Source organism: Pempheris klunzingeri, chromosome 3 (assembly GCF_042242105.1).
Source record: "Pempheris klunzingeri isolate RE-2024b chromosome 3, fPemKlu1.hap1, whole genome shotgun sequence".
Classification (NCBI taxonomy): Eukaryota; Metazoa; Chordata; class Actinopteri; order Acropomatiformes; family Pempheridae; genus Pempheris; species Pempheris klunzingeri.
The window spans coordinates 17,628,050-17,655,952 of NC_092014.1; the positions used below are offsets into that span (position 1 = coordinate 17,628,050).

The 27,903-nt window shown below is 44.6% G+C and overlaps 1 protein-coding gene across 1 annotated transcript in view; it reads left to right on the top strand.

Annotated features, from left to right (window-relative positions):
* Window positions 1-2,045: 2,045 nt before the first annotated feature.
* The window catches only part of prr36a (proline rich 36a), a 32,264-nt gene continuing 6,406 nt past the window's right edge, over window positions 2,046-27,903 (top strand). Inside the window, exons 1-5 of the mRNA XM_070856228.1 lie at window positions 2,046-2,296; window positions 16,907-17,587; window positions 17,750-17,843; window positions 24,443-24,624; window positions 24,947-27,601. Coding sequence (XP_070712329.1) covers window positions 17,005-17,587; window positions 17,750-17,843; window positions 24,443-24,624; window positions 24,947-27,601 — 3,514 coding nt within the window. The 5' untranslated portion in view covers window positions 2,046-2,296; window positions 16,907-17,004. The remainder of the gene's footprint in view (window positions 2,297-16,906; window positions 17,588-17,749; window positions 17,844-24,442; window positions 24,625-24,946; window positions 27,602-27,903) is intronic.

The following is a 27,903-nucleotide window of genomic DNA, read 5'->3' on the forward strand; positions in this document are numbered from 1 at the left end:
TTGTCTGTGTGTGGGCTTGCAGAGTGTGTTTTGTGCCACGGGCGGTGTGTGCAGCTGTCTTTGCCACGATGTGTTTGGGCACCAGACCACATCAAAGAAAGAGATTTTAAAGAAGTCAGTCTGTACATAAAAAGCCCCGTAGATTATCCATCCGTCATAATTCTGTTAAGGACCAGAGCGCAGTGCTGAGCCACACCCTCGTGTAACAACATTATGTAGCAATCTGAAATGGATGGGCCGGATGTGAGGGGATTTAGTAGCTTTTTCAGCTCTGAGATGTAATGATGGGCGCCATTAGTGCCCAGTTTAGTCAAATAAAAGAGGGAGCCTAAAATGGTTTACTGCCATACTCCTGATGGATCCACACCCAAGAGCCACGAGTCTTCTGCAAATATGAGGGCGTAAACCTGCAGCAAATTCATGCTAACTGCTCACTAACAATGAGTTTAAGTTGACGAATGTGTGAGAGTTTTGGGTTTTCCCCCTCGCTGTGGCACAGGGCCCCTTTGCAGACTGAAAAGGCTGCTGATGAAACATCTGCCAGAGTCCTGTACAGAGCAGGGATGCAGAGGCAGGGCTGAGACATGACTCACACACTCACACACACACTCTCTCCTCACTGAGATGGTGAGCAACGACAAGTCTGTGATTGGCGATTTCTGGTAAGCCTTCATTCCTCCATTCACTCAGAGTTTTAGAAGCCTTTTTTTCTTTTAAACGTCTCCATTCTTTCTGCTCGTCTCTGAGTTTTATCAGAGAAAACAACAGTTAATGTCAGATGTCTTGACCCATTTGCTCTTTCTCTCTCTGTGTGAGTTGCAGTAGTCTTTGTATGTCCTCTCCCCTTTCACTGATTTCTATTGTGGAGCCTGCAGCTGCAGCATTTAAAAAAAAAAACCATTCAACTCACAGCTATTGTGGTCTTGTACCATAGGGAAGTGGACACTATGCTAAAATACAAGTACAGCAAATAAATCGTGTACATTTTAGAGGAACTTTCTTCATTCTGAAAGGTTTATTCCTGCTTTATTCCAGCATGCGCAAAGGAAACACATAACCCTTTGTGTATGTGAGGAAGGAAGACTATTAACCGTGCAAGTTAATATCTCAAATTTCATTTTTAGGCACAGAGAATAAACATATGGGTGGAGGAACAGGCAGGGAGTGGATGTGGAGTGACAGTGCTTTATTGGAGCTACAGCTCTTGAACTCTTCATGCCCAGAGCCCCCAAATGGAGGTTCTTGAAAAGCCCTGTTTGATGACATTGCATTGCTCTTACACAGCTGGTGGCCGTGCAACAGTGGAAATACTGAAACCTCACTGAAGTGATTTCCACAAATTAAAATACTCATGATTTCCATGTGAAACAGCTTGAGCTGGTGCTCCATATGATTTTCCCAGCTATGTAAATATTTTATGAGGAGAAACAAAGAAACAAAGGATACAGTAAAAACAAATCCAAGGAAAAAAAGACAGTATTTACATTTGAGATGTATTTTGTTGTTGAAAGGGCTGAGAGGAGTGAACCTAAGTTATTCTCTTGTCTATCCTGTCTGTCCTAGAGGCTCAAATCAGGGTTACCGCAGCTTGGGCCCCGAGGCTGCATCATGGGAAATGTAGGATCCTGTGTTTTTGGAGTTTGACCAGGGACAGACAACTTTTTCTTCTTCTTGTTTGTCTCTTGTGAGCCTTGTGAGTGAACTTTATGGAAATGCAATCCTATATTGATGGAATACCCCCATAATAACAATAATAATAATAATAATAATGATAATAATAATAATAATAATAATAATAATAATAATAATGGAGTTAAGGTGCTCCTCGCCCCGCAGGACCCTCTGTCATGCACCCTTAGGTGTCCCCGGACCCCAGTTTGGGAACCGCTCGCGCCACGGGACAGAGCTCGAGCTCGGTTTGAATCTGACGTCACTCGCTGCTTTGCATAACCACCAGTCTCGCGCTGTTGATTGGACCGCTCGCGGGATTTAATGTCCGTGTTTCTCTAGTGAGCAGCACGCTGCGCCTTCAGCCTGCCGCCGGACTCCTGGTCACTCCCCCCGCCCGGGTCCATCCTTCATGAGGGGGTGCAGCCCGCCGCCTGCCGCTGCTCAGACGCGGAGGGAAGGACACGGAGAGGGACGCCCGCTGCCCACTGCGCGGCTCCATTGTTAGTGTTGTGAAATTTACGGCTCCGCCGACATATTTAGTGCATTTTACCCCAGTGGTGGGCAGACAGGGAGGGACTGTTGGTTTTTCCCCGGAGTCTCCAAGACTAGAGGCGGCGGCAGAAAGGTACGGACAATTTACTACGCTGTAACGAAATTATTTAAGTTCCGCTACATCACCCTCAAGTCTCTTTGTGTCATTTTAATCCTGGACTGCCTAAAAATGACCGTTTTGCTTTGGGGGACTCGGCCTCCTTTTCACGTGTCCCTTGAATTAACCGAGCACTATTTGTTTTGAAGCCAGACGCCCTCTTTGTACCGCGGAGCCGGAGGAGGTGATGGATGTGGTTGACGCTAGCATGGCACGGAGCGGCCGGGCGGTGGGCTAAACTTGGGCTTTACGCTCAAACCCTCTTTGTTACATGGGTGTGCAGAGCAACAGGACTCAGGTGGCTGCTCGTAGCCGTATCGGGCTCAGTTTATTGACTGGCTTCATGTGCTCGTCTCAGCCGGCTGCCTCAGCTATTGTTCTGTGGGGCTGAACGGGGCCTTTCGCTAAACCTGGGAGAAATCAGCGTGTCTGTGCCCAGAGACAAATGATGTTACTAAAGCTCCACTTGAGGCATGAAAACACACTGAGGAACTCTCAAAACAGTGAGCTGGGGTGCTGGGACCACCTAGGGGTCTTTGACAACACCAGGCACTGCTTGGTTATGTTGAGATATTGGGCACTCATTGTGTGTGTGTGTGTGTTTGGGGGATAAAATCCATAAAACGTGTCTCATGTGTTGAAAAGATTGACCATGGGCCTGTCAAAAACATCTCATATGTGCTTATTAGATGAGTTGAAGGCACTTTGCTGAAACTTACGAAGCATGTGTTAAATCAGTGATAAACTGATGGATATGCAAAAGCAATTTTGAAATGGCTTGCACCTTGGGAGTTCCTTAACCTGCCTGCACAACCAAGTCCGTCAACACCTCCCCTGTTGTTTCTTGCCCAGATAAACGTTGTCTCTGCTTTCATATCCACATCCCTGCACATGGACTGATCTTGTTCTTGACTTGGCAGAGTGACAGGAGAAAAAGCAGCATTACAGAGAGAGCTCAGAGGCAGACTATCAGACGGCACCGTCTGCAGATCTCCGCGATAGAAGGATGCTGTTTTGGCTCACACTCTGCATTACATAATCTGTGTGTTTTGGGCTGTGTGGGTGTGGTGGGCAGGGTTAGGGTGTGGGAGCCGTTACTCTCTACTTGGCTTCAAACTGGTATTTGACATGCAGACATGCACTGGAGAGTGTGTCGCCTCCTCAAAGCCCTGGTGCTGCTGTTACTGAGGGGTTTATCGTCACCTGGGTGTGAAACCAAGTGTGAATGACACTCGTGCATGGCCTGTCTCTCACTCTCCCCCAATAGCTCATTGCAGGCGAGCTGTGTCCTGTTTCATGGTACTTGGGGATGCAGCATCAGCTGGTGTATTGTTAGTGGCCCTCAGTATCCCACAATCCAGTGTGCACCGGTCAATAGTTTATTGAGAGGGCTCGCATCAATATACAATTAAAGTTGGGAGATATCTTGTGACCAGCGTTTTGCTCATCAACTTCTGTTACTTTCACTACCGTTCTTGGCTCTTAACTCTGGTGTTCTGGTTATTGGCTTTACTTCCTTATTTGGAGTCAAACAAACAAGATGAGTGAAAAATGTTGATTAGGAAATTACTCAGCTATTTTTCTTTCTGATGTTGTTGAAACCCAATAGGAGGAAAAAAGTCACAGTGGTAAAGTTTCCCTTTGCCACAAATTACCACAAAGCACGGTATGTACACCAAACAAGTGACATATTTCATGTTTTAGATGTTATAAGGGCAATGAATGAACATACGTGAACGCTTTTGTTTGCCAAAATGTCATTCACAGACAAAGACGCATACAATCGTCTATATTCTACACTTTTTTTTATATTCCAGAATTTCCCCCCAGGGATCAATAAAGTATTTATATCTATTGTCAGTTGGAGCCCAGAGAGGTCTAACTTCCTGTTGGACCTCTTTTGTGATTTAGGAGGGTTAATGCTGAGATATGACGTGTCTCTAGGACCCTAAACTTAACATTAAGGGTTAGGCAAGCATCGTGGTTCATCAAACTGTTGGTTTTGGTCTGTCCTCGTCTCAGAGGAGCTGTAACAAGATACGCCTGGCTGTTAGGCTCTCTGAAAGATCTATAGCCTTTGCCAGAATTCATTTGGTTACTTTTTTTTTTTTTTTTTTTTCATACTGCATAGCCACTCCTGCTGTCTGCACCTCTGCTTCCCTTTCCTGTTCTTAAAGGCCAAAGCAAACCAGAAGAGTAGCTCAAAATAGTTCTCTTGCATCGGTGCATCCTCTAACCTTGAGAGGGCTCAAGGGATTGGCTTAAAAAAAAGAGGAAGCTGCAAGCATTATGCAGAAAAGTTCTCATACTTAAAAACCTCAACTCCTTGGACAGTGGCAGTCATAAAATGACCACAAGTACAGGAACTGAATTATTTTCAACTTTTAGTATGAGGTTTGGCAGGGAGTTGATTTGCTGTTAAATAATCAGATTGAATTTGTTAAACCACAAAACTTTATTCTTGTATCTGTTGGTTGCTTAAAGTTCAAGTTCATTGTTGCTTTTCTCGGTAAGCACCTCTGCCTCAAATCGCCTACTTTTATGACTCGGGCAGGTCTGTGGCACCTAATGTGGGGCCCACAGTTGTTGTTTATTTCAGGCGTGACGGTCTGAGAGAAATGCAGGTGGTTGTCATTGCAACATTTGCAGTTGTGTGACTGTTTAAAATGGATGCCACACACTGGGAAACCAACCGAGCCTGCTGCCCTGTGACTGAGAAGGAAAAATACCTGTTCTGTGTCTTTGCTGAAACACATTCAGTACCCTGAATACTTTCTGCTCAATTACTTGCAAGCTTGTAAAGCTGTGTCAGACTTCAGCAACCTCAGCCAGCCTGCCCAGAATTTGATTTTTGTTGTGAATGACAACTAGTTATTATCTACTGTTTCTAGTGTCCGCTTCACCCTGTTAAATGCTGTGACACTCAGTTGGATTAAGGGCTGACGATTTGTGCTATTTATTCAGCTTAGCGTGGGTTCATGTGCATTACTGCAACAGCTGAGAGGTTATGATAAGTTATGGATGTCAGGGTCAAGGGTTCAGATCTATTCGCCGCCATGATCCCAGTGTTGGAACAGAATGTACTCACCTATTACTCACTGTCTCATCAACAAGCAACAGACTTTGGACATTTTTTATAGCAATTACGGATCAGATTTCTTTTTGTTTAAGATTATTTTTGGGGGCATTATGTCTTTAACTTCCAGCAACAGTGGAGAGAGAGAAGGAAACGTGGGGAAAGTCATGGAGCAAATGGTCCTGCCAACGAGGAATCCAATCAGCAAGCACTTTGCTTTTAATTGTTTGTTTTAATTATTAAGTAGTTGTTCAAAATAGTTGCTAATATCTGTTCTTCAACTTATCTTTGCAGCTCTAAATTGGGTTCAGGGCTGCATCTGTTAATATTTCTTGATTTAACTAATTGATTACTCTATAACTGTGTGAGAAAATGCTTGCTGTGTCTGACCAAGCATCCGAAACCCAACATGACATGATACTATGACTATCATGTCAGAGAAGCTTTAAATGTTCACATTTGAGAAGCTAGAACTAGCAAACTTTTTGCTATGAAATGCCCTTATTGATTAATCTTTAGCTAATCGTTTCAGCTCTAGTTTGGTTTAGTGACTCTCAGTCTGTCAGAGATATTGCTGAACTTAAATCTGTGAAGGCTATCATCTGTACCACAGAGACGTTGGCACTTTTCAGCCTGCCCCTTGTCTGAGAACTCACTCAGAAAATCTGTGCCGCTGAATGGAAAGCACAACCCCTGTACAGTGCCGAGCATTTGTATCTGCCTGGGAGTCAGCTGCTTTTACAGCCTGCAACCAGTGTCAGTCTCAGTCCCACACCCATGGAAATACAACTCCTGGCTGCTGTTCTGCATCTGTTAGGGTTTCATATTCAGGGTTTAAAATTATATTTCATCATTCACCCTTCAGGTTTGTTGTGCACCAGCTGTGGGATGGTGAGACGGTGTGGTGCTCTAACTCTCGTCACTGTGGTTTGGAGGCTGGCACTCTCCTGCCCATTAGGATAAAGTGGTGAGCGCTGGCGCTGCATTTTTCGGCACTCTGTCTGTCTGGGACCGTGAAGCTGGGCTCTGTGCACTGTAATTATTGAAAGAGTAATTCAGCACTTTCATAGTCTGGTATGGCATTCAAGGCTCCCAAAGTGAACTAACAAACAAAGGCATATTTTGCGGTGTTGTGCATATTTACAGTGATACTTGTTGCAGCCTTGTAGAGTGCAGTTACATTTACAGGTGATAAAGGAGAGATCTGCAGAAAAATGGCTTTTTCAAAAGTCAAGTTCCCATATAGTGCATTCTGTTGTGCTGATGAACTCAAAGGTTTTGTAATTGGAACAGATCATTACAGTTCGAATACATACTTTTTCTTTCTGTGTTTCAAATGAATTGAATAAAAAGTGACATCCCTAGAACATAATTAAAAAAGCTGAGTGTGGCAAAGAACTAGTATATTTTAACTAAACTAGATTTGACAACGGATGGTGTCAATGTTGTAGCAGCTGTCTCTGCTGCAGCAGAGTTGTATGTTTTAATCTATTTAGTTATTGATCCGAGGCTGTTTGCGGTGAATCAAAGTGTGCAACACTTATAAGGGTGTGTGTCTGTTTGTGATGAGCAGGCTGGGCATGTCCCGATATCCTGTGCATGAGAAAGTAAATTCTGTGTACTCAGTAATTGGGTTTTTTGTGTGTGTGTTTCTCACAGCTATGGGGTGTGGCTGTGGGTTTGGGTGGCAATGAGAGAGGCAGGCGAGGTGTGGGATCACCACCCATCTGGCCTCAGCTCACCCTGCCCAGTCACAGGCATGGTAACTTATCTGGCTCGCCTGCCTGCAGCGTTGTATTGACTATCTGCCTGCCTGTCTGTAGCCAGTTGGCTGGTGCACAGGAAAGTGCTGCTGGCTGGCTTTAACGGCAAAATTGATGTCAGCTCTGGCTTCTCCACAGCGGACTACCCTTGATGAAACTGCTTAACTTTGTTCTTTTTGTTGAATTAAAGTTCCCGAAAATGCCAAAGACTTTAAACACAAAAATAATGAAATAGTGTTAACTTCTCTTCTGCCTGCATAGTCTACTACTTAACTTTTTCTAGTACACTACTTTTATTAGTTAGTTGACAGTGGAAAGCAACAGGAAATATGGAAAAAGAGAAGGAGATAACATGGGACAAAGGTCATTGGCAGGGAACTGAGTTTTATACTGCAGTATGCCTGGTCTAAATCTATTTTATAACCATGGCTTCATTCTAAAACTCTCTCCGTACTTTAATTTTCCATCCATTTCGAGCAATCCTCCTGCAGCCTTTCCTCTCATTTCTACCACACAACCTCTATTAAAATGAGGGAAACGGGTTGGTCGCAGATATCTTTTGTAAACGGGTATATCTTTTAGGGATAATTAATTGTTAGTAATTAAGAACAACATTTAAATGCCTTCACTAATATAAAAGTGTGACAGAAAAGGCAAGTGATCAAAAGCAAGCCTGACCCGACAATGATGGTTTATTTTGGTATTTACAGTATACATTATGTACTTTTTTTTTTTTTTTTTTTTTTTTAATCAGTGGCAGATGACTAGTCTTTAAGTTTAGGTTGACTGTGCGTTCGGCACATGTGACATGCATGTCTCCATCCTCCCCTCTTTCACCCTGCAGCCCACGCGATATCCCAGGGTTCTTTTGGGTGAAGTTACCCACACCAGCTGCTCCTCCGTCCCATTGCACAAGTTAATCCACTCAAAACCCACCCCCACTTCCCCCTCGGCACCGTGCCTGAGGGGGTTACACAGTGCACCGTGCAGACAATGGACGCCCCTCCCTCCCCCTCGTAGTACCCTAATGTTACTCAGTTATGCATGCACACGCGTAAGATGTTAATGGTTGATGTTTTTGACCAGATCGGATCACGTACACATGCACAAGGCATCCGCTTACTCGTTCCCTCCCTGGCTGATGATGATGCCACCCTACTGACATTACTCGCCCCGCTATCAGCCTGTCCTGGTTGGCAGCAGGGCCTGGCCGGTACTCTTTGAAAACACTGCCAGGTTTAGAACAGATTGTAACCCATTTCCCTGCAGCCTTTTGGACCACCCCGCTGCCAGTAGCTGCTAGTCCATCTCGTTTGGACTGCCACTCCCTTAAAGGCTAACTGGCTTAGTCCACTTAACTTGTATCCACACTTAACCACCTGCTCCTAATGGCCTTATTGAGTAGCTTACAGTCACTTAGCACATGTTAGTGTCCCGTATGGAATTGATTAGAATAAGCTGCGTGCTTAATGTGAAGCCCAACCCCCTCTTGATGAAAGTGTTTTTTTGGGGGGGGTTTTCGCGCTTCGAGCATTGACAGTTGTGGCCCATGGAGCATCCTAACATAACGTCATTAAGGGTTAATGTGTTTCTTTGTCTACAGATAATGTGATGCGTGGAGTGCCATTCGTGTCTTAATAGTTTTCTGCAAGGGGTGAGGGGCCTCTGTAGGCAGCCTTACCCTCCACACATGTATATGAAAATAAAAGGTCCATCGACTGGCATCAACAGAGACGGGCAGAAACAAAGAAATAATTGAAACTCTCCTTCTCCTCCAGGAAGGAGGCCATTAGATGGGGGAGGGACGGTGTTGAGCAGTGCTGTGGATTTGGGTGTTTTATGTGCTTAGATTACAGGAATGCATCATCCATTACACAGGATGTTGACAACAGAAGTCAAAAACATGTAATTAATGGTTTAGTGCTTCCTTCTTTGGCTAGCTATTGTATTGAAAGTGGGTTATATAGTTACATGATTCGGTACAAGTTTTTATTTTCATATATTCCTTCATGTCTGTACATTGTTCCCAGCGTTTTGGCCAGTAGTTATACTTCAAAAGAGCACATCGCCTCATCTCTTTCATTCCTGTAGTTGGGCAATGCCTGTGTTGATGATTAATCTGTGACATTATTTGCATGGTGACGAATGGACAGTGTAGATTTCTGAATGTTAAAACTAAGTACACAGGTTCACCATGTGTGGTGTCAAGAAGAACTGGGTCAACCCACAGAAGATTTGTGCTTTTAGTCACGTTTTAATGCAGATGGAAAGTGTCGCGGGCTCTTCTTTTTGGTTTCACTTTGCTCAATAAAATCATTGAGGTCAATTCAGTCCCTCTTCCACGTGGCACAAACTTGATTTGTGAAGAGCAGATGTGTGATCTTTAACAGATTGGGTGTACACACAGCATGTGTTTCTGTGCTTTTGTTTTACTGAGACATTGAGAAATGGGGGGGGGGATATCTCCTTGCTTTGCTCCCTCCTCCCTCAGTGTCCCACGTGGAATGGCATTTTGCTTTCGGTGCTTTGTGTGTTTTCTTGCCTGTTGGGCAGCATACTGAGGGATGCATGTGTAATTAATGGGTGTGATTAATCTCCAGCCTACTCACCTTGTACATGTCTCATCTATGTGGTACAACAGGTGGATAAATGTCAGGGTCTGAACAGCTGAAGTTTGTGCTTTGTTTATATATGTCTTTTGAATAATGTTAAAAAGGAGGAGACTGTCTCTGATAACAGACCACACGTCTGAGGTGGCAGTAAGTTTAAAAACAGGGCAAGAATCTGAACGGATAAATCCTCCTTGTTCAGGTCAAAGGATATCTAGAATTCAGGTATGGTATGAAAAATGTTTTTTTACTCAACAGACTTATCATAGATACAAGGAATTTCCATTTGAACACTTCTGTGTTTTCACAGCCAGCGAGACACTGTGCCAAAAGTCAATAATCCAATGGCTGCATTGCATGGACACTGATGGTAGCTGACAAGCTGCATCATCCTTCACTGACTTCATGTTTATTGGTTGTTTCTAACCAGGTGCAAGCTGTCAGCATCATTTTAAGATCAGAGCATGTTTGTGATCAGTTTGCTGGAGAGGAGTTGGGTGTTTCACACACTGAGCTTTTAACATGAAAGAAGACTTGACAGACAGCTGACAAATGACAGAAAAAGCTAATAAGTGTCTTGGTAAGGTGTTGGTAAGGTCCTTCACTATGAGCGTCACTATGCCATGGCATTGATTCTACAAGTCTCTGAACTCTACTGGACGGATGGACACTTTACTTCCACCACATCTGATGTGATGGCGGTCCAAAATGTCCCATAGGTGCTCACCTTGGTTGGGATCTGGTGACTGAAGGCCAAAGCATATGATTCACACCATTTTCATACAAACCATTCAGTGACCCCTCGTGCCCTGCGGATGGGAGCATTGTTATCCTGGAGGACACCACTCCCATCGGGATTTAGAAATGTTTCCTCACAGGATAAAGGTGATCACTCAGAAAAAGTTTGTTTGGATTTGTATAGCCCAAACCATGGCAGCAAAATGCCCCCCACAGCATAACAGGGCCCCAGGATCCCCTCATTGTAGGGGCCAAGTATTCAGGCCTATATACCGTCCTCTCTGTGTGTGCCACATATTGACTCACCCACTTAGAGAATATGGTGAAGGATGACTCATCTGACCATTTCACTTCTTCAGTTTAGACCAGAGCTGATGGGTTTTGCACCACTGAACTCTCAGATGTGCATCCATCTTTGTAATGAGGGGTTTAAGCACTGCAAACCTCCTGTAATACCCCCCCCCCATGCGTAATTGTTGATGGATTATCTGTCCTGCATTAACATTCTGCGAAGAGTTGCTCTTCTCTTTCCTTACATATCACACTAATGCATGAACATCGTGCTCATCAAATATGCACAGTAGACCACAATTTCCGCTCCCATTTACTGACATTTTCCCCATAGATCCAAATGCAACTAGTCAAGTGATCAGTGTTTGTGACTGAAGCGTCTGCCGTCCAAGCCCGAACGGTAAACTCTCTTTTTAAAGTCACTTGGCTCTTTTCCTCTGGCCATCTTGATACAAAATCAGAACCTGCTGGGCATTTTTATCCATGCTACAGAGCACGATTGGATGTTTATTGCATAATTGTATCATACCATGCACCTGTGTGGAAACATTTGCATTTGTTATGTTTCTCCAGTCATTTATTTAGGTTTCTTTATTCCTTTTTTTTTTTTTTTTTTTTTTGCCCTCTGTGTTCAGTTCAGCCATACCAGGTCTAAAGTGGCTAAACCTCCTTCTACTTGAGCTCAGTCAACAGGATGTTTTTTCTTCTCCACAATAAATAACTACAGCAGATAGAAAATGTTTCATAAATTAAAAACCAGGCAGGGCTGGAGAGAGCTGTCCGGTCTTGTTTTTAATCCTGTTTGAGCAAAATGCGTGGCAATATTACTAACAACAATGTTACTTCCCATAATGTTATTACATGTGACAATGTTGTAACTTTTTTTTGGTGATTCCTGTCGTCAGAGCGAGGACTCTGGAGTGCATAGATGGAGGCAACTATTGAGCCCAGTGTGTATGTTCACAAACCCTCGGCTCACATGCACCCTGCCTCTCCAGTCTGCATGCTTTGAGACGTATGTGTTCCAGCAGCAGACTGAATTTCTCTTCTTTCTCTCTGTCACTTTGTATGTGTGTGAACTAAACACTCACTTGGTGATACAGCAGAAACGGCACTACTGCCTTGTATGGTCAGACGGAGCAGCGAGCCTACACGCACGCACGCACACACACACACACACACACACAGCCTCTGATTTCTCTGAGTCAGTTAATCTACCCACCTTTTTTTAGATATTTTTTTGAATTATTCATTTAACTTTGAAGAGCAGTTCTGCACTTTTGAAAGTAGTAGTAAGAGTAATAAATGTAGGAGATTGGAGTGAAAGTAAAGTTTTCTGTGCATCTGGTCTGTTCCACTGAGAAGCTTCTGCTCACTGTTTGGAAAAGGAAGGGGTTTTCCTAACACGATTAAACCTCTTGTTTTGCTCTTCATTCCACTGCATCCACCCTCTTCCTCCTAGCCTTTCATTCTTGTCTCACAGTTGCATGCACACACACATGCATTCGTGTCCACATTTGGACTGAATGCTGCCTGTGTTTCTTTCCGTGTGCATGCCTGTCGCCTCGGACACACACCAGAAGAAAGTTAATGAACAATCAGAGCGGCTTCATGTCTCATTCGTAAACATTGTCAAACTTCACTCTACTTTGCACTGTCTGCTGAACCACTCCCAGACGTCAGCCATGTTCAGGTTCACCAGGGCAGTTTTAGTTTGTTTTTGAATATCTAAAGGCGTGGTTCTAGTAGTAAGTGCACAGATGAATCAAGTGTGCCTGTGGAATTGAAAGAATGCAGGAAGTGGCGGGCCACTAAATTCTGTGCCCCCCCCCCATTTTTTTTGTCTGCATGTACATTTGTGCAAATTACTTTTAACATCATACACACTTTCATCCCACACATTCTCACTCACACAGCACTCCATCTGATGCATGTAAACACAGTGCACCTACACATTCATGGATGTCTCTGTGACCCTTTAACTCCCTACTCAGTCTCACACACACACACACACTGCCAGCTGTCAGTGTGCAGCCCTGAGGAGACTGGAGGAAGTCGACAGAGCTGGAATGTGGATGGGTCGGATGTGCTCTTGATACTGCTGCTGCTTTAGGCATGCACTTTCTACCATTAATCATCTTGGAGCAGATGCTGCATTGACATGAATCTTAAAGTAGAAACTCAACATCAGACAACTGAAATGGCAAGTTTTAAAAAGCAAAAAGGGCTGCACTTAAATATCCTTTTTCATTATCAATCTGATCATTTTCTTAATGGTCTATAAAATTGTTCAAAAAATGACTGAGCCTAAAGTGATGGCTTTTTTTTTTTTTTTTTTTTTTTGTCTGGCCAACAAACTAAACCTAAAGATATTCAGTTTACTGTTTACCTTTTCACAAAGAGAAGCTGAAAATGGTCACATCTAAGAGAGCAAAATGTCTTATTTGTGCTCAAATAATGATTTAAAGCATTGATTGATCAACAGAGTTGCCGATGATTTTTCTGTGTATCAGCTAATTGATTCAGCTATAATACAAAAACACACACACAAGGAAAATAAGTACCTTGAAATGACTGAAATATGTCCTAATTTTCCCTTAACGGCTTGTGTTTGAGTGTCTAAACCTGTGGGTAAATGCAAATATAATATATGTGTGTTGTCTCTTTGCTATTTTTGATGATTGCAGTGTTTTGACAGCAGCCTGGTGTAAATCTACAGATGACATTAAGCCCCAGCATCAGTAGCAACGCCGCCCCCCTCCACCGCCACCTCCAGCAGTCTGCACAATGCATTCCAAACCCCTGCCATGCTCTCAAAACAGCTAAATCCCCCTCTGCTTGTATTAGACACAGTATTAAAAGTGACCCATTTTGTCAGGCACCACTTCTGATGTCTGGACACGTAGAGAGACTGAGAGATGGGGTACGACAGATGTAATTAAGCTGCCTCAAGACAGAGGTCGGGCGTGAGATTTAATGATGCATAAGGCCATATTTCTTTATTAGAAGAAGTGGAATGTAAATACCACAGAGGCCATGGAGTTCTTTTTCTCCGTCTAGACAGACTCCCTGTAACAATCTTTAAGTGGTGTCTGCATTTATAAATGCACTCTTCTCCCTCTTGTGCTAAGCATGCATTGTTGCTGTTTTTCCAGCCTGTAGGCCTTCATCTTCTTCATAATAATAGTTGCAACACATTATAATTGTCACCAGGGGTATTGGGCAGGCTAGAATGAGTGTTTTTAAATCTTCAGTGAACCAGGCTTTGTTATGCAAATATGGACCAAGAGAACGGCGGACAAAAGAGGTTTTCTTGAATATCATCAAAATTCATGAGGCTTGACCAGGCTGACTATTTTAAAAATGCTGCTGGTATTGTTGTGTAGTCATTTTTCGGAACATAAAATCTGGAGCTGTGACTCGACATGCTCCCATCTCGGTGACAACAGCTTGAGGAATTGTCCAATTGTGTACAGTATTGGAGTCCAGTGTGTTCAAATGGATATGAAAAGGAGCAGCTGCAGAGCAGTCATGCTGTAATGTAGTAAAACATCACTTGTGCATGTGTGCGTGCATTGATGGGATTTTAATGATCCACTCGCTTCCTGTCTGTGCAGCATCGCATAGTGTCAGCTGGTTAGAGATGCCTTTTACTTGTCCAGAAGGGGGTCATCGCATGAGCAATGTGATTCATCCTGCTATCTGCTAAGCCCCTGGCATTAGCAGCTGGACTGGCAAAACTATGCTATGCCATGCATGTCACAGTGCCAGTCAAACTGCCTGTCTCACTGCTCTTCACGTTTGGAGCTGCTCCTTCCTGTCTGAGGAAAGGTGGTGGCTCTCCTTATTGATAAAATCCATCCAGTTTATTTAAAAGAAAATTTGGCCTGGTATACTTTTTTAACTCCAAGTTTCAACTGATCAGAACTGGTAAGGACCTTGCTAACCACTTCTCTACATGCTTCTGTGTCTTGTCAGATTTACCATCAGTGGTGTGTAAAGAGACAGATTTGTACTTGGTTTTGATTCCTATTCATATAAATGGGGTAATGAGAAGGACTTGATTCATGCAACACTGCCCCAAAGACAAAGCAAACTGGGTAATTAGCTACTCTCCACTCCTCTGCTTCCTTTCTGCTACAGGTGACTACCCTGTGAAGGTGTATTTAATGCTTATCTGGCCAAACAAGTTGTCTCATAATCTGCAAAGACTGGTCCATTTATGCTTTTGCCCTTTTTGGTGATGACACTTTGCTCAGTTAACCCCCAGTACACTGAGACCAAAGAGTTGAGACATGTATAAACCTTTTTTACTTTGTAGACATGGGTGCCAACACAAAGTGACAACACTTTTGGATGTGGGACTGAGGGTGCCACAGTATCGTGTTAGCACAGATGTTAATGTGTAACTAGAAACAAATGTTTCCTGACCTTTGGACAACAATGACTGCTGCTTCTCCAAAAGACTTAATTCTAAAATGTCTGGGATGGAAATTTGTGATTTGGAGATGAATACAGATGCTTTAACCAACAAAGTCCTTGATTATTATTCTGCACTGTGAGGCTGTATTAATGCACTTGGTAGTCTGTCTGTGGAAAACTTTGCTCATGGCTCAGTGGCTTGCATATAATCAAATCGTCTAGGATCATGACCTTATCATTAGTTTGCAGTGAAAGGGCAAAGTCTGCTCTCTTATTATTATTACTCATGTCTTTCTCACCTTGTAGTTATTCTACCCTGTCATTCAACTCTTTATGAAAATTCTGACATGGTCTCTTTTTCTGTCCATCTTTATTTGTGTTTCCTCTTCAAAACATCTCCTGCACAGCTTGTTTCCTGGGTCATGCAGTGCCTCTACTGGCTAGACCATCTGTGTAGCAATTTACTGGAAGCAGATCTATAAGCAGTGGGAGGAGGGGAAGATGTGACCGCGAAGTAAAGAGGAACAAGTGGCTGAAGGAAAAGGGAGAGGAGTAATCAGGAGGGGGTGGGGGAGAAGCCGCTGTGGTCAGAGGGGCAAAGGAATGGGTGGAGGGAATGACTAAGCAGGCGGGGGGGGTAAACCTATAACGGATCAGAGAAGAGAGAACTTGACTTGGGGTGAGTTCAAGATGCTTATATACTCACGCACACATCCTCCGTATCTCATACTTCTGCTTCATATTCTCCAGTCCCTCACTAAAGCTTCTTACTTTTCGTTAATTTCAAGATTTCCACTGGTGTCAATTAAGGAATTTCCCCCCCTCCTTTATGCATCTGGTCAACAGAAAGAGACGATTGCCTACCAATGGGCCATTTGGTCCTTGTTTTCCTGCTCCTCCCTCGTCCTCTGTGGGCTGTGTGTCATGTCAGGAGATCGTGAAGCCTCTCTTGGCTTTCAGTGCTCTAAACCACAGCTTTTCCCTTTCAGTTTCAAGATGTTGGAAACCATTTGGAGCACACTCACAAGTGATCAGTTTTAAAAAAAATATATATTTCTGCCTCATAAAATGTGCAGTTAAAACAATCCAGGGTTGCTTTTTATTGTGGTCTTTTAATAGTGATTCTTGAAGTTTAATTTGGTGCCACAGGCATTATGATGCATTATTATCTTTCTGTTGCGTTAGTGGACTAGTCGCTGAGGAGGAGGAGGAATGGTGTGGCTTTTTTTATTTATTTATTTTCTTTTGGCATTTCCCACTGCTCACTTCCTCTTTCAGACTCCCCAAAATTCCTTGGAGGTCCCTTACCATAAACAGTGACATGTTTATCTCATAACGTCATGAGTAGAGTGCACTTTGGTGCTATTGAAAAGGGGCAGTTGTAGCTCAGTGGTAGAGTGGGTCCTCCCTCAATCAGAAGGTCGGGGGTTCGATCCCCAGCTCCTATGGGTCAACATGTCGAAGTGTAGCAAGACATACTATACTGAAGCATGGCTTCAGTATGAAAGAATAGTCTCCTCCAAATTACATTCCTCCTGTATGAATGATGTGTGAATGAGTGAATGAGGATGTAAAGTGCTTTGAGTAGTTGAAATAACTAGAAAGGCGCTTTACAAATACAGACCATTCACCATTAAAAGAAAATCATCGACATCGTTGTGATTCTTGTTTTGTTGTTCTTCTACAGGACATTAAAGTGTGAGAGGAGTTGGCTTTTCAAGTGTGAGCCCTTGGACCCTGTAATCAACAGCAGCAACGTCGGCGTCCATACCTTAGGAGGAGGGAATGAAACCGGATGGGGTTACCATGGAAACCACGGATCCCACTGAAGCTGCAGCAGTAGCAGAGCCTTCCTCATCGCAGGAAAACTTATCAGAGCAAGCCCCATCGCAACCAGAGGAAGCCGCAAATGACGCTGCACCCACGGCTCCTCCCAAGGCCAATGGCAAACCGGTGGCAGCAGACCCCAAAGTCAAACCAAAGGCTGCAACTAGAACACAGCCCACAGCCAAACCTGCAGGAGCCTCCGGATATAAATCCACAGGTTCCTCCGGCTCCAACTCGCGACCAGGTACTGCCTCTCACCGCACATTGAATGACGTCAAATCCAATCAAGTCAAGAAAACTGCAACAGCAGCTACGGCAAAAGCATCAACAGCGGGGGCTGTACCTAAAAGACCAGCACGTGTAGCAGCAGTTTCTTCCATGGTCAAGAACCAAACTAGAGTGCCCGACAAGAAGCCCGTTGGACCAGCCAGGACCACCCCTGTTGCTGCTGCCACAGTAACAAATGGTACTAAACCAACAACAGCGAATGGCACCCTTAAAAAGAGACCAGTGGCTGAGACTGTTAAACCTAAAACCACAGGTAAGTCTGAATTGGACACTCAGAAAACTCAGTTGAAATGAATTCTCATCAGTCACTGTCAAAGACAGCAGAGAAGATGCATGAAATATTTTCAATCTTTGCTATATAATTTTTCTTTTGCTGCTTTCTTTGTCTGATTTCTATGTATCTATTTTTTTGTAGCTCCTGCCAGCAGACCAGTGGCTTCCACTGCCCCAAAACCCAGCACTGTGACCACAACAAAAGCTAGTCCTGCTCCCAGTTCGAAGACCACCAGGTAAGCATGCCTATCATAAACGGAAAGCCAACGATAAAGAAATATAAACGGCCAACAATGCTCTGTCCACAGAGCGCTCAATCACAGACCTTTTTGAATTTAGTTATGCAGTTGAGAAATTCAGTCTTTTTTTTTTTCTCCTTGTTTCACATTGTCCCTGTTTGTCATTCAAACGTTTTCCCCTTGTTTGAGGTCTGGGCTTTTCTAATACCCTTTACAAACTGAATGAGAGAGACTTTGTCTCGATGCCCTGAAAGAGAGCAGGGGAGAACAACGTCCATTGTGGTCTTTGGGCCGTTATTGTGTCAGATTTCACTTCAAGAGTGTGCGCCATGTTGTGAGAAATAACCTGAGACAGAGGGCCTTACCAGAGGCAGCGATACTGAAGAACTACTGCTTTGTCCCAAACAGACCCCCTGGCAGAAACTGGCCCCACCTTACCAGGGCAGAGAGCTATTGAATTGGATCATAATCCCTCTCATACTGAGATGATGGTTTGGATAGAGAGTGTTGGAGTTGGACTAAACTTGCTGAAAGTGCTTCTCTTTAATAATCATCTTGGTTGTTGTAGAACTTCATAGGTGAGCTGGTCATTTTCTGCAATTTTGACGAGAAAGCTTTTGTTAGTGAAGACTTTTTACCCGAAAGAAATTCAAGATATGCAGGTGAACTGCAGGCTTTTATAATCTGTTGCCAAACATAATTCAATCACCTGGTAGCCCAAGCAATAAATGCAAAACATGAACCAGGATTATAAGTTTTGAACTTGATTTAATGCGATATGTGTGTAAATGAAGTGATCTGTCTTTATAGAAAGTCATGTCGATGATGCACCAATCCAACATCTTCTCACAGGATGCAGTGTTCTGTACTCTGAGGCCTGATTAGATTCGCTCTTCACTTGTCGTCCCTCTTAATGACCCCTTATTGAATAAGGTAATAATCTGCTGCCTTGTGCTGCAGTTTTCTGAGGCAGTACATTGGCATTGCATTCTGTCTTTTCTACAAGAAATAAAATATATGCCCGTTTGTGTATAACAGATGCCAATTTCCATACTTTCAGTCAGAAAACTGTTAAAAAAGAACATGAAACATATCCCAAGTTCCCAAAGTGACTGGGAATGTTTTGTCTACAATTAGAAAACAGAAAAGCAACAAATGTGTATTTGACACTGTGGCCCTATGTAGACTTTGTGTTTATGTTCTATACAGTGTGTGTGTGTGTGTGTACATGGAAAGGCTCGTCCTATGAATTAATCAGATGAGGCATTTCAAGTGAAGGAGTCTGATTACAGTTGCACATCATCCTTATGTGACTGCTCCCTGGCTTATTCCCCAGGACGTGACATCAGGCACTTGCTTCTCTGCTTGAGACACAGAGGACAACAGGAGAGCAGCAGCAGGCATCTGCCCTTGTGACTGATAATGCGTGTTGCATTTCATGCCACCTGCGTGTTGTGGCAGAGTCAGCGGCGTGTCGAATCCTTTGTGTAGCAACAGTAGCAGCGGTGTGCTTTTCAGTCAGTGTGGGTGTTCGTGCTGGCTCTCTGGCAGAGTCGGGCAGTAAAACCAACAGACCTTCACTCAGCTCAGGCGGTGACTTGCATGACACTGAGAACGATAGCACTAACGATCTATAGCAACACATGCAACAGACTTAATGGTGTTAAAGGATTTGTCAAACTACCTAATGAGCTTATTTAGCTGCAACACAATGGCTGCCTCCTCCTGGTTATTCCAGCCCTGCCATTTTGTTTCTCGTGTTGCTACGACAACAGCAGTCATTGATGCACAGGAACGCACATTAAGCTGCAGATACTTGACTTGAAAAATAATCTCTTTCCTGTAGACCTACTGAGGTAAACAGGATAGACCGTTAGGATAACTGTAAGGAAGGACAACATACCACTGAAAGTGTAGCTGCATACGCTGCCTGTGGCCAAGACCAGCCTCTTATGAACTATTGATGCCAATTAGACCTAAAGGGAGAAATGATGAACATATTGGGTTTTTAAAAAATTATTTTACTTTTACCAAAGCCTCATTTAGAATGAGTGATTGCATTCATCTGTTGGCTCCGTTTGGCTTGCACTTAGGGAAGGTGGGAATAAGATTTGATGGGATATTATAGAAAATGTAGGAAATGCTGGATCTTCGCTAAACACGTATTGTGTGCAGTAATGTGGCAGGACCGTTACAGCTGTGTGTTTTATTTCTGTGTTTTTTTAGTTACAGCATGCAACTAAGAAATGCACGACTGTGTGGACAATCCATCTGAATGACAGAAGGGTGTCTCTGTCCCAGTGGTCGACGATAACTGGTGTGCAAGCCAAATGTTTTAAAGTCTGGCACCTGCTTTGCTCTGCTCGCCTCCAATGATGGGTTATGGTGTCCTTGCACTGACTGAGCAATCAGTCTTTGTCCACCCCACCCCCTCTTTCAATCTCCCTTCTCATCCCCCTTTTTTTCCCTGCCGTCTGTGCCTGTACTGTGCTGGGCATTTGGCCAGGATCTCCTCGAGCCGTCCTTACAGCCCGACTTCCATCTAGTTGTCCTGGTATTTCCACCTCATTCATCATTTAGCTGCATGCAGAGACTGTAAAATTCTGTGGTTGTGTAACACAGGAACGATTATGATTATGCCTTCATGGTGCTGAACAATCACGAGATGATTAATATTCAAAGGGTCACCATTTGGAAGGGACAGAGTTGCTGATGGACAGTACTCTCTGGTCTCTCAAATACAGGATATTCCCTCATTATTTAAAACTAAATGGTGTGTAAGGGAGAATTTATCAAAATTACATGAAAAGAATTGCACTGACCTTAGAAGAATGACATGGCTCTGCGCAACATCCACTCTTCTCACTATTATCCTGTCATTTTCTCTGGCCGTCTCCTCTCCTGATTGCTTCTGTGTTGTCCCATTGGAGATAAAACTGTCATTTCTCCCCGACGGTCTTGGCAGTGAGCAGGATTACTGTCCTAACAGAAAAGGCCCATGGCATCCATCACAGTGACAGTGGGTTCTCGGGGCCAACACTGTCTGCCATGCTATTGCTAGGCTGCAACACTTCATCTAAACTCACCACTGACCTGATTCAGGCCTCCAGTCTGTATTGTCAAGGGTGATAACTGTAAGCCCACACAAACCTTAGGAATGTGTGCTCCTCTCGGGAAGGAGTAAAGCAGCTGGTTTTGGACAGCCTACAAGCCAAACAAGGTATTGTTAGGGTGCTCCATTTCCACTTGTTGTCTTGGAGGGGGCCCTTGAAGTGATTAGGGGAAAAAGGGCGAGAACAGAAGAATGTGTACTCGGACTGCATTTTATTTGTAAGATGAGCTTACTGGAACAGGGGTAACCTGTACCTCTTGGCCAAGCCCCCTCTTTTCTGTTTGGCTTAATTCAAACAGTAAAAACTCTAAAGGAGTCTGTATGCCAACCAAAGGAGTCTAATCTCCTAACTGTTTTTTTAAATAGATGGAGTGGACAACTTCAAGAGTCCCCTGGCTCATGTTTACGCTTTGATTTTTGGCCAAACGGCTCATAGCATAGGCGACAGGCGTGCTGTTTGCATCTGCCGTAAACATTTGTGAATATTGACCGTCCAGTCAGCCATAAAATGTATTGGTGACTTGTCCCTGTACTGACCTTTTACCTCAAGAAAACCTTGTGTTGGGCCATTAGAATCCTGTAGATGGCCATGTAATGCCTCTCATCCTCCCTTTGGACTGTGATTTGTATTGATTTCAGCCCTCTGTTGGCAGGAAGTGTAATCCATACTAACGCACCAACAACATAGCCACCACCCACAGGCAGTGCGTGGAGTACAGGCATTAGGCGGTTTCTCTGTGCTGTCCCTCTGGATCAAACCATTATGAGTTATGATTCATCATAAAACAATGGAGGGAGGAGCTGGGGTTATATTGTGTCTGTGACCTCTCCTTACCCTCTTCATTCCATGTCTTAACTCTTCTTTTCTGTCTCTGTCTAATTTCATCCTTCAGTCTCACTCACTTTTCCCTCAGAAAGTCATTCATTCAATTTTGCCCGCCTTGACTCCTGCTATAATTGAGTGGTGATGTCAATTTGTATTTTGCTTGCATATGAAGAGCCTCAGTTAATGGACCTTTTTCCTACCGTTAACTCCACTCTGTTGTTGTTCTTCTCAAAAGTTCAGATCTGCTTTCCTCCTGTATTATGTATTTGCTTGTTTATTTTTCCTCTGTTGTTCATCATTACCCAACATTCACTCAGGGCAGATTTTATCTCAGTGTCTTACAGTCTCCAGTGTTTGGGCTGCTCATCATATTGCAATCCAAATCTTCTGTTTGATGGCAGCCAATGACCATACGAGCCCCTGAGTCCATATCTGTGCGGCGGTCGTCTGATCTTGAGGAAACAAATGGTCATTGTAATGGTTATTGTAATGTGGGAGCGGCATCTGTGTGCTGGCATGCTACTCCTCTGGAAGCCATTAAAGTCACTGTGTCTTTGTTAGTTCATGTCTACATCATCTACCATGTCTTCTTAGAAAGTCCAAAAGAAGACCCTAATGGAGATTGCTGTAATTGTTCGTGGGGTCACAGAGTTCTTTTAAGGCAATTTACAACTGATTATGCAGCTCTTGTTGTGTAAATGAATCGGTCTTAGTAGAAACAGATGTAAAACAAATTATTTACAATGCTGAGGTTTTGCATTGTTTTTGCACACCAGGGTTACAGTGCAGAAACAAGGGCTAGTGCAGCCTGCTGCTGACGAGTCGCTCATTTATATGAAGGACTTTGTAGGTTAGCCAGTGCAGCGTGCATTGCAGCACAGACTACGTCAAATTCTTGGAGGCTGACTAGGCAAATGTATTGTGTGGAGATTTCACAGCCCGGTATAGCGCAGCATAAGCTACATTCAGATTTTTATATAGGTTACTGCTCCTCATATCACTGCACATTTAAGTCTCATCCACAGATACGACTGTATATTTCAGTCATCTCAGTACAAGTCACTTTCTCTGATACATTGTGTGTGCGCATGAAAATACTTTAATAATTGCTTGCCCTAGTTGAGCTGTTCAAAGCAGGACTGTTGTCTAGAGTAAGACTTTGGGCCCTCAGTCAGGCCCTTAAATACAATACATAACTGAACAATATCACAAATGAGTCTCACCTTTGTAACACAAGAATCCTCTAGCTATATTACAGATGCTATATTGCTTAATGCTGCATAAGAAATTGAATACTGATTGAAAAGGTTGGCAACTTGGCATTGCACTCTATACCCCATTGTGCTGTGTGCTATAGGGTCAAAATTTAATAGGTCCACACTGGAATAACAGAGAAATCCAGCAGATTGCACCTTTCCAAGTGTCTCATATGGGCACTTGGTAGAGCAAGTAACTGACTTGCTGAAAGAACAATGTGTTTATTCTCTTTTAGTTAAGCAAAAGAGAAAATATGTGGCCACAGATCCAAACGCATCATCAGGAAGCAATGCACTGAAGTCGAATATCATTGTGAGAGGAACACTAACCAGCTTTACCAGCACTGCTGACATGAGATTGAGGGTTTGACCCAAACCTGGCCACAACAAAGCATCAGGTTTCAGGTTAAGGCCGTTTGTTGCTTTGGGTTTGGATTTAGGTTTTTGTTTCTCTCAACTTGGCCCATATGCATCATGTGTAACAAGTAGAATTGCCTTGACATTTCCCAGTGTGGTGCAGAAAATAGATGGAGCATAGACAATTTTTACAGTGAACAGTTGGTAGTTAAGTAAATCAAATATATATTATAGTGTGGTGTAGGTGTCAAATTTAGCAGTACCATTGGGTTCAGTTTTTTTTTTTTTTTTTTTTTTATGTAGAGCAGAGCACACACTGAATCCTTTTGCTTTTCCAGGAGCAGGGCCCGATGGAAGTAGAGAGGAGATTGGCTAAAGGAGTTCTGGCTCGTTGTTGCTGCAGTTGGAGTGACTGAGTAGATTAATGTCATGTCACATAAGAACTCCTCCAGACTGAGCAGTAGACTGGGAGCTTAATACAAGATTGATTTTTAAGACTGTTTTCTTCCCTCCTCCCCCACCTGCTGTATGTGTTCTTACCTATTCTTTTCCTCTTGTTTCTTAAACCATGCTCTTTCACTGCTCTCAATTTTCTTCCTCTTCATTCTGCTAACCGTCCTGCTCCAGTCTGTGTTCATTGTTCAGTTTTCGTTTTGTCTAACTCTGCCTTACCTATTTTCTTTGTCAATCTTCCCTTGTTCAAGCTCTTTATTCCCCATCCATCTTGTATTTTTCCCCTGTCATCCTCCTCCTCATTACACCCTGTCGTCGCTTTCTAGAAGTGACTGAAAAACGAAGGAGGCTTTACTGTGTGGCAGTAGATGGATGGTGCTGTGTTAATGGGTTCCTATTGTTGAAATTGCTTTTGTGGTTTACATTAGGACATGTCATTTATTTATGCTCGTAAATGCATGTTGAGGTGGAGCATCACATTTCATGTTTGGATCTTTGCCAACAAAGTGAACTGACCACAAATTGGGCTGCTACATTTCTTTCTTCAGTGTACGTGTGGCACCTGAACATGACTTTATTTTTCTGTCTCCAGGCCTCCAGGTCCAGGTCCCTCGACATCTCGACCTGCATCCACCACATCCAGGCCCACCACATCTACAACCAAGCCCTCCACCACTGCTACTGCCAAAACCACTGCTTCCAGAGTTACCACAGTGTCCTCTACTGGCAGGACAGCAGCAGCACAGCCTCCCAAAACTGTTGCTGCTAAGAAAGGTTAGAAGTTGCAGCTTGTTTTGACCAGCGGTCTTATTAATCAGATTTAATAGAAATGCATCTCATAGCTTTAGTTGAAAATGTTTAAGTTATCAGCCTGTGACAATGTCTGTGACATAGCATGGATTGGTTGACATAGGTCCTAGCAGTTGATACCTGATTTTAGCTACCCTGTCAATCTGATGTTTGTATCTTCTGTATACAAACATGCTTAGCTAACATTATTGGTCACTTACAACATTAAAAATGTTTTATTTACCATCAGTTTTCAATACTGAGACTTTGATTTGATTTGCTGTTTTGTTTTTTCTCTTTGCATCAGATGCGAGTCGACCACTGTCAGCTGCAGTGGCTAAGAAACCTACAGCAGCTACAACAACGGCTTCTACCAAAAAAACAGAATCCTCTAAACCCACGGCCTCCGCAAAGCTCAACTCGACCTCCAAATGGTCCGCAACGGGGAAGGCAGCAGATCCCAAGGTGTCACAGGCCAAAATTCAAGAGCCGGTGAAATCTACTCCACAAAAGAAACCTGTATCTGCCATTCGGCTCCCCGCCATTAACAAACCACCCCTTGGCCGAACCCCTCCTGCCTCTCCTGCCAACAAACCTGCACACAGCAGCACCTCTCAGGCAAAGCGTGGCACCAAACCCACTCAGGCTGTCCCACCTTTCACTGCCGTCAAGAAGACAGGGGTTTCAAATACTACTGCACCTGCCGTAGAAGCACAGAGTGCTGCTATTGCAGCGGTAGCAGCTGCCACAGTAGTGACTGTGCTGGCAGACACACAACCAGAGTCTACAGTGTCATTACCACAAGGATTACCCCTTGCTGCCTCTGCACCAGAAGAGAGCCCTTCCCTACTCTTGCCCCAGGATGTGACACCCGAGGTGGCACCTCAAGAGACTGCTCAAAGCCATGCAGTGACTTCCTCTCCTCCTCAAAGCCCTGTCAGGACAGCCTTGCCACTAACATGTGCACCCCAGGAGCAGCCAGAAAGCAGCACTCCCTTACTAACAACTCAGGAGCCGATCCCTGCCCCAGCTGAGTCTACATTACCACCAGTGGCCTCTCCACCAGAGCTACTTGAGGAGCCTGCTTACATGTTGAAAGACCAAACCCCCTCCACATCTACTGCCCTCCCAGCAGCAGCAGATGACATCCCACAGATAGTTCCTCCCATAAATCTAAATGAGGAAGACGATGAAGAGGAGAGGGAGGGAAGCCAACTGGTTTCTGTGTCTGAGATGAGTGGAACCACACAGCCCACAGAGGAGTCTCGCCCTGGGTCAGCTGGACCAGTGGGAGGGTCTGCTTGGAGAGCTGGTGGCGCCTTGCTCTCTGAGCTGGACTCCGAGGATGTAAGCGGCAGCCAGCAGGGTGCTTCTGAATTGAGTGCTCCTGGTGTTCTGGAGGGCACAGAGAGCATGGATGATCTGGGAGACGGCAGTCTCAAAGGAGCCATTGACATGGAAGGAGCCTCAGCAGGTTCACCTGACTTTGAGAAGGTTCCTGACATACCAGTTAATGACTTTGATGAGGAGGAGGATGAGGACGATGACAACGATCGGGTGTGTGACATGGATGTGGGCTCAGAGCGGGCAGATGAACCGCAGAGACCGAGGCATGACAATGATGTGGATGATGAGGAGGAGGATGAAGATGTCGAGATGGCTAGTGAGGGGGTGACTGAGAGTGGGCTGGAGAGCTATGGGAATGCAGATGAGGATGACTTTGCAGAGGATGAAAGGCTCGACAACTTGAACAGAGTGGCTCAGCCGCCGCCTCCACCTCCTGTGCTGCCCTCTGCCCCTGCCGCTCAGTGGGACCAACCAAACCCCTTTGCTGACCCCTGGGCAGAACCTTTTCAGCCACAGCAGGTCATTGAGCATCTCCCTCAGCCTGCACAGTTGGCAGGAGCGGCTGCAGCAAGCCCCCTGGCAGACCCCTGGCAAGCAGACTCCGAGACCCCAACTCAGACCTCAGCCCAAGCCTGGCTAGAACTAGGCTCTGTTCCTTTTGTGCCCGAAAACCAAGAACTTTCCCATCATTCCTCAGTCAAAGGTGGGCCACAAAATCTAGAGGCCCAAATGTACATGGATCAGTCCAGTCCAGCCCCAATGCAGAACCTGGCCGCAGCTCCCCTCTCTGCCCCAGGGATGTCTCTGTCAAGCACCCTTAGCAGTGGGACCAGCACACCCGAGGAACTCGGTGACTACAATCGAGACGGAAAGCTCCAGCCTCAAGATGCACTGGCTGTGGCGCTTCACCCACAGTCGGACCCACACTACCAGGGACTGGGCATCCAGTTTGAGAGAGGAGACAAGGCGGGAGAGGAGGAGGAGGAGGAAGAGGAGGCTGAGGCGGAGACCTTGCCTGCAGATGAAGTCCTGGGAGGCCCTGCAACTGCCCCTACTTCGAACCCGTCCTCATCCTCAGTAACCGAAGACGAGGCCAGCGACACAGAGGGAGAAGCTCAGTTGGACGAGTCCTTGGAGTGTCCGGCAGTCAGCCACATGACCTTTGACAGCCAGCCTCCAGCCCAGCGCTGCCTTTCTACTGTGGAAGAGGGAGAGGAGGCTGAAGACACCACGCCACCTTCAGCAACATCGTTGGCGTCTTACGGCTTTGACACCATGACCACAGCTTCAAACTCCAACGCCCAGTCCACAGGCGAGAGCTGCATCCGGAGCCCTGGCATCTTCTCCCTGGAGGAGCTGCCTGAGGAGGCCAAAGAGTCCTGCCTGATCCCGCAGCCTCACACCCAACCATGCCTCGCAGAGCAGCAGTACATCGAATGCGGGAAACAGGAAGTGGAGCCTGCTGAGCAAGTCGGGGAGGAAGTGCCCGGGCCAGAGGATGCCCTGAATCGGCCGTCGACTCCTAACACTTTGCAGCAACCGGAGGAAAACCCAGATGACATCCAGCCTCCCTACTATTCTGCTATCTGTGAAAAGACTGAGAACTCTTTTGCAGGTAATGTATAGTTCATCATCTCCCTAACAGCCCATGTAATGTCCCTTAACTCCCACTGGTCCTGTTCCAGCCTCCCCACAATATCTCACTGTTATAGTTCCTGTCGTCAGTGTTTGTCCTGAAATCTCTGGGGGTGGACGTAATCAAAGTTAAACAAAAAAACACACAGAGAGCAAAAAAATGGGAAGAAAGAGAGGACAGCAGTGGCACTTCCCTCTGATATAACATTTCCATGATGAGTATATGGCTTAAATTCCTGTATGTGCAATAGCTACTACTATTTACTCCTAATGTGTGAGCGT